Consider the following 7,197-nt stretch of genomic DNA (forward strand, 5'->3'; position numbering starts at 1 on the left):
CCTCCGTCTCCTCCACGTCCCTCTCCCACATCTCCTCCACGTGTCTCCCCCCATCTCCTCCACGTGTCTCCCCCCATCTCCTCCACGTGTCTCCCCCCAGCTCCTCCACGTGTCTCCCCCCAGCTCCTCCACGTGTCTCCTCCGTCTCCTCCACGTCCCTCTCCCCCCAGCTCCTCCACGTGTCTCCCCCCATCTCCTCCACGTGTCTCCCCCCATCTCCTCCACGTGTCTCCCACCCCCCATCTCCTCCACGTGTCTCCCCCCAGCTCCTCCACGTGTCTCCCCCCCAGCTCCTCCACGTGTCTCCCACCCCCCATCTCCTCCACGTGTCTCTCACCCCCCATCTCCTCCTCCACGTGTCTCTTCAAAAGTCTCTCCCCCATTGTGTCTCCATCTCCCCAACGTGTCCCCCCACCCCCCTCTGTGTCCCCCCACCCCCCTCTGTGTCCCCCCACCCCCCTCTGTGTCCCCCCACCCCCCTCTGTGTCCCCCCACCCCCCTCTGTGTCCCCCCACCCCCCTCTGTGTCCCCCCACCCCCCTCTGTGTCCCCCCACCCCCCTCTGTGTCCCCCCATCTCCTCCATCATCCCCTGCACGTGCCCCCCCCCTCAACACCCCCGCCCTCCTCATCGCGTCCCTCCCACCTCGCCATCTCCCCGCACCCACAACCCTCTTGTGTCCCCCATCTCCTCCACGCGCCTCTCCCAAACTTGCGCATCTCCCTCTCCCCCTCCGGTCGCCGTGTTCGGTGCGAGTCACCGGCGCGGCGGCACGAAACCATGAACGTCTCCGCGGGCGGCGCGTCGCCCTTCCTCCCCCTCGTGCCACCGGACGAGACCCCCGTGCCGCCGTGGTGCCGGGCCGCCCTGTGCGTCGCCTGCGTCCTCTCCTTGCTGGGCTCCGCGCTCCTGCTGGGCACGTACGTCGCGTGGCCCTCTCTGCGCACCCCGGCGCGCCGCCTCCTGGCGTCGCTCGCCGCGGCGGATGCGCTCACGTCCGTCGCCTACCTGTACGGCGCGTTGCGGCAGTTCCACGGCGACTCGTGGGACTGCGCCCTGCAGGGAGCGATGTCCTCCGTCGCCAACTCGGCGTCGTTCTTCCTCACCGTGGCCATCGCCCTCCACCTGCACGTGACCATCGTGCGCGGTGACCTTCGCATGGCCGAGCGCATGCACGTGTGGCTGCACGTGGTCAGGTGAGTTTGGACGGGGGTGGGTGCTGGAGACGTGGGGAGGTAGATGGAGAGGAGACGGAGAGGCCAAGGGGAAGAAGGACCGCTGTTTATTTGCTTTAAATATAATTTGATTTGGCCAGTGGGTGAGGCCCCCACTGAGCAACGTAGCTATTCTTTTACGAAGCGACCTGTGGCGATCACTAATGACAGCCCAAACAAGTCGCGTATCATCATCATCATCGTCGTGTGGACATTTGCAGCAGCCAAATATTCTCTAAACGCGTGACGTTGATCCTAAGTGTAGAGTGGTGGGGGGGGGGTAACCGGAGGACCCGGAGAAAAATCCACGCGACCACGAGGAAGGAGAGCGAGAGAGAGAACAACACGCAGACTCCCAATATACGGCAGCAGGCGTCGTCAGGTCCGAGATCGAACCCACGTCCTCCTGCATACCAGGCGAGGGGGGGGGGGGTAACATCTCGCCACGGCGCGCCTTGGCAGAACCCACTGAGAGTCTTGAGACTTGCTGAGGCTTTCCTGGGTTCGACGAGCGGAATGGCGACGTGAAGAAGAATGTTCGTCGTCGTCAGCAGGCATGACGTGCTGCCATGTTTGCAAATCGCTGTGGTTGTGATGGCCGGGCGTGGAAGCAAGCGGGGTAGCTGACTGCGCTCCGAATCACGGCCACCAACACCGGGCACCCCCTTCCCCTAGGTCGACTCAGTCTCAAATGAGTACCTACTGCGGTGTGTAGGACACATCGACACTGGGGAGACAAAGGCGGCCGGACGTGGTGCTGGTCACCCACCCCTCCTTGTGTGCCGTACCGGCCATTCTGTGAAGGCTACACGGGGGATGGTGGTGGGGGGAAGAATCTATTGTCTTTGCTGATTGTGGCTGTTGTATGTTCGCTGTTGTGGTCACCAATTGTTGTGGTTCTGGTTGCGCTTGGTGAGTCGTATGGTTTGTTGTGATCGCCGAGCCGGGCCACGCTTACCTGTGGCCCCATACCCAGGCCACGCTTACCCGTGGCCCAGCACGGGTAGGGGGAAGTCAGTGGAAACAAAGAAGGCGGCACGGCTCGGGATGAGCGGGAGGGAGGGAGGGGGAGGGGCGGAGAAACAACGACCGGGCCACGATGGTTGATGGTGATGATGAGAGAGTAGTGTTGATGATGATGGGAGGATGATGATGATGACGATGATGAGAGGGTGATGGTGATGATGATGATGGGAGGGTCGTGGTAATGGTGAGCGTGATGGCGACAATGAGAGGGTAATGATGATGATGGGAGGATGGTGGTGATGATGATGAGAGGGTAGTTCTGATGGTGAGAGGGTGGTGGTGATGGTTGATTGTGTGGTGGTGGTAGTTCTGGTTGTTAATGATGATCAGGGTGGTGGTGGTGGTGATGACGGTGATGATGAGAGGGTGCTGGTGATTGTTGATTTTGTGGTGATAGTTCTGATTCTTGATGATGATGGTGGTTGTCAGCTGGCTCGTTCCCCTGGTGTCCACCTCGCTGGCCATGTCGCTTGGCCACCTGGGCTACGACGGCTCGGCCGTGTCCGTGGGCTGGTGCTGGGTGCGCATCGACACCTCGGGGGCCCTCCTCTGGATGCTTCTCACGGGGAAGCTCTGGGAGCTCCTCGCCTACACGTTGCTGCCTGTGCTCTACCTGCACACCGCGTGCCACATCCGCAGAGTGGTATGCGCACGGCTCACCTGTACGCCCGCTCACCTGTACGCACGTTCACCTGTACGCCCGCTCACCTGTACGCACGCTCACCTGTACGCACGCTCACCTGTACGCCCGCTCACCTGTACGCACGCTCACCTGTACGCACGCTCACCTGTACGCACGCTCACCTGTACGCCCGTTCACCTGTACGCACGGCTCACCTGTACGCCCGCTCACCTGTACGCCCGCTCACCTGCACGCACGCTCACCTGTACGCACGCTCACCTGTACGCCCGCTCACCTGTACGCACGCTCACCTGTACGCCCGCTCACCTGTACGCACGCTCACCTGTACGCACGCTCACCTGCACGCACGCTCACATGCACGCCCGCTCACCTGTACGCACGCTCACCTGTACGCACGCTCACCTGTACGCACGCTCACCTGTACGCCCGCTCACCTGCACGCCCGCTCACCTGCACGCCCGCTCACCTGTATGCACGCACACCTGCACGCACACCTGTACGCACGCTCACCTGTACGCACGCTCACCTGCACGCCCGCTCACCTGCACGCCCGCTCACCTGTACGCCCGCTCACCTGCACGCACGCTCACATGCACGCCGCTCACCTGCACGCCGCTCACCTGTACGCCCGCTCACCTGTACGCACTCTCACCTGTACGCACTCTCACCTGTACGCACTCTCACCTGCACGCCCGCTCACCTGCACGCACTCTCACCTGTGCGCACGCTCACCTGCACGCACGCTCACCTGTACGCACTCTCACCTGCAGGCCCGCTCACCTGCACGCACACTCACCTGTACGCCCACTCACCTGTACGCCCGCTCACCTGCACGCCCGCTCACCTGCACGCCCGCTCACCTGCACGCCCACTCACCTGCACGCCCGCTTACCTGTACGCCCGCTCACCTGCACGCCCGCTCACCTGCACGCCCGCTCACCTGTACGCACGCTCACCTGTACGCCCGCTCACCTGTACGCACGCTCATCTGTAGAGCTCACCTGCACACACATTCACCTGTACAGCTCACCTGTACGTACACTCACCTTTACGGATCACCTTTACACACACACTCTCACCTGCGTCTACACCTGCCAATGCTGCTGATGGACGATTGGATGTCGTGAGAGGCTGGCGACGACGTTTGAGGTGACGTCACTTTTCCGTGCCCCCCCCCCCCTCCGCCCATCTGCAGCGCAAAGACCTCTCTGAGTACCGCTCACTACTGCATTCGGGGGGGCCCCACGCACGCGGCGCTGCGGGGGGCTCGGGGGCCCGCGGGGGTGTCCCCGCCGGGGGTGGCGGTCCCGGCGGGGACGGGAAGCTGGTGCTCATCCCCTTGGTGTTCGTGGCGCTGCGCGTGTGGAGCACGGTGCGCTTCTTCCTGGCGCTCACGGACTCACCCGCTCTGCACCACCCTGCACTCGTGCTGCTCCACGTGAGGCGCCCTGCACCCTGCACTCAGCACCCTGCACTCAGCACCCTGCACTCAGCACCCTGCACTCAGCACCCTGCACTCAGCACCCTGCACTCAGCACCCTGCACTCAACGCACTGCAATGAGCGTCGAGTGTAGGGTGCAAAGTGATCCACTGGTCACTCTGCACTCAGCGCCCTTCACTCAGCGCCCTTCACTCAGCCCCCTTCACTCAGCCCCCTGCCCTCGTGTGTGGTGGTGCAGGGCGTGGGGAACTCGCTGCAGGGCACCGCTAACTGTGCGCTCTTTGTGTTCTGCACGCCGCCTGTGAGAGCGCGACTCTTCAACGCGCTTTGCTGCCGCAGCCGACGCCCCCACAGGTATGTACCAGGCTCCCTGGTGTGGCCTGGCTCCCTGGTGTGGCCTGGCTCCCTGGTGTGGCCTGGCTCCCTGGTGTGGCCTGGCTCCCTGGTGAGGATTGCCTCCCTGGTGTGGACTGACTCCCTGGTGTGGACTGGCTCCCTGGTGTGGACTGGCTCCATGGTGTGGCCTGCCTCCCTGGTGTGGCCTGGCTCCCTGGTGTGGCCTGGCTCCCTGGTGTGGCCTGGCTCCCTGGTGTGGTCTGGCTCCCTGGTGTGGCCAGGCTCCCTGGTGTGGCCTGGCTCCCTGGTGAGGATTGCCTCCCTGGTGTGGCCTGGCTCCCTGGTGTGGCCTGGCTCCCTGGTGTGGCCTGGCTCCCTGGTGTGGCCTGGCTCCCTGGTGTGGCCTGGCTCCCTAGTGAGGATTGCCTCCCTGGTGTGGACTGACTCCCTGGTGTGGACTGGCTCCCTGGTGTGGACTGGCTCCATGGTGTGGCCTGGCTCCCTGGTGTGGCCTGCCTCCCTGGTGTGGCCTGCCTCCCTGGTGTGGCCTGCCTCCCTGGTGTGGCCTGGCTCCCTGGTGTGGCCTGGCTCCCTGGTGTGGTCTGGCTCCCTGGTGTGGCCTGGCTCCCTGGTGTGGTCTGGCTCCCTGGTGTGGCCTGGCTCCCTGGTGTGGCCTGGCTCCCTGGTGTGGCCTGGCTTCCTGGTGTGGCCTGGCTCCTTGGTGTGGTCTGGCTCCCTGGTGTGGCCTGGCTCCCTGGTGTGGTCTGACTCCCTGGTGTGGTCTGACTCCCTGTTGGGGCCATGCCCTCCCTGGTGTGTTCCACCCTCCTTGGTGTGGCCTTTCCCTCCCTGGTGTGGCCTCCCGTCCCTGGTGTGTCCTTACCCCTTCCCTGGTGTGGCCTAAAAAACCCACCCTGGTGTGGTTCCGTGTGTGAGGCGGTTGATTTTGGGCTGTGAAGAGATGAGTGGACAACTCCTGACCCCCCCCTCCCCCTGTGGGTCCCTGCTCCCCCTGTGGGTCCCTGCTCCCCCTGCATCCTCTCGTCCACCCAGGGGCCGCCATTTGGTGCAGGAGATCAGCGGCTGAGAAAGCGAACCCAGAGGGATCCAGAAACTCAACGATCTGGTTGGGGCTGTAAGACTGGCCCCTGCCAATGTTATCGATCACCGTACACCCAGGAATGCCTCGCCGAGTCTCAAGACACACGCACAAAGATAGACGCACCAAAGAAGACAACGTTATCCCCCTCCCCTCCTCGGTGTGAGGCTCAGTCGACCCCCTATAGGGGAGGCGCAGGACCTGGTTCAGATAATCGTCACTGGTGTTGGTGACCGTGAGTGGGAATCGAACTCAGGTCGCCGGATTCAGAGTGCACTACTGTCACGCATAGACACACACACACTCACGAAGACAAAGATTCTCTGTATCGTCTGGAACAGGCTGTTGGGGAAAGTGCTGTTAGCAAGCACCGATGAAACCTGGGACGGCACATGAGGTGGTGGGTGACCAGTACAAACACCCGGCCGCCTTTGTCTCCCTAGTGGTGATGTTTGCACACCACACTAACTGCTACACTACCGCTCCCGTACGCACACGCAAAGACACAGGACTGAAGTGACGTCATTCGAGTGTCTGCAATTTGACGATAGTCCTTTGTCCGCAGAAGCCTCACCGAGTCTCAAGACTCTCTGCCAGGAGGGTCTTGCTACGTTGAGATCTTTGGCCAGTTCCGTTCTGGGCTTGTGTGGAAGGACACAGGAGAACCCGGAGAAAACCCCAGCACACATACAAAGCAGATAACACTCACAGATGTGCACCGGTAGATTCAAGTGTCCACATGCTGTGCTTGTACTACCATCTACGCAGCCAACTCGTAGCCCTGAGTCTTTACCAAATGTTGAGACACTGGTCATGGAGATCTATGAACCTGAAGTTCGTCTTTTATATGCTTGTGTTGTTTTTTAGTTTTATACATATCGATCTTTTACACCGATTGTGCTGGTTCCGATATTAAATCGTGTACGTTCACACTCACGAATCTTTGTCGGCTCGAGTGAGAAACCAAACTTGAGTTTGACGGGCGGGTGGGTGGGTGGGCGGACAGGTGGGAGGGGGGTTGGGGGGGATGTGAGATGTGAGTCGTAGGGGGACCAGGCCAAGGTCCTGGGTGCGTGCGACCACGCCACGAGGCAGTGACGTTACAGGAGGTCGACGCCATTGCCGCCATTGTTCCGTCGTCGTGTCGCAAGAACGAGGTTTTTGCCGGTGGCAGCGAGCGACGGTCCGCGATTGCGTCGCGGTGTGCCGATAAAGATTTGACGGGGGGTGCCAACCGAAGTTCAAATAATTGACCCAAGTCATTTGATAGGCCCGATGGGGCGGATGTGTTCCCGCGACGCGGTGACGTGCTTGCCAAACTGATCGTCCGCAACTTTTCCAAACGTTGGGCACCGTGTGAGCAAACGATACTCGTCGCCTTCAACTAATTTTTACGAAATCGGACGAAATGGGGGCAGTGAACGTGGGACACCACCGA

At 62.0% G+C, this 7,197-nt stretch overlaps 1 protein-coding gene across 1 annotated transcript; it reads left to right on the top strand.

Moving 5' to 3' along the window:
• The first annotated feature begins 628 nt into the window (after nt 1-628).
• Nucleotides 629-6,699, top strand: LOC144730760 (G-protein coupled receptor 157-like). The gene is made up of 5 exons (XM_078611498.1): nt 629-1,195; nt 2,669-2,882; nt 4,078-4,320; nt 4,563-4,678; nt 5,714-6,699. Exons 1-5 carry the CDS (start codon nt 780-782, stop codon nt 5,745-5,747), a joined length of 1,023 nt encoding a protein of 340 aa, XP_078467624.1. The 5' UTR covers nt 629-779; the 3' UTR covers nt 5,748-6,699.
• The last annotated feature ends 498 nt before the right edge of the window (nt 6,700-7,197 follow it).

Source organism: Lampetra planeri, chromosome 36, assembly GCF_965212315.1.
Source record: "Lampetra planeri chromosome 36, kcLamPlan1.2.h2, whole genome shotgun sequence".
NCBI lineage: Eukaryota > Metazoa > Chordata > Hyperoartia > Petromyzontiformes > Petromyzontidae > Lampetra > Lampetra planeri.

Coding starts and splice junctions, on each gene's coding strand:
- LOC144730760 (XM_078611498.1), top strand. CDS start 780: ATGAACGTCTCCGCGGGCGGCGCGTCGCCCTTCCTCCCCCTCGTGCCA. Junction 2,883..4,077: donor CGTGCCACATCCGCAGAGTG/GTATGCGCACGG, acceptor GCCCATCTGCAG/CGCAAAGACCTCTCTGAGTA. Junction 4,679..5,713: donor CGCAGCCGACGCCCCCACAG/GTATGTACCAGG, acceptor TCGTCCACCCAG/GGGCCGCCATTTGGTGCAGG.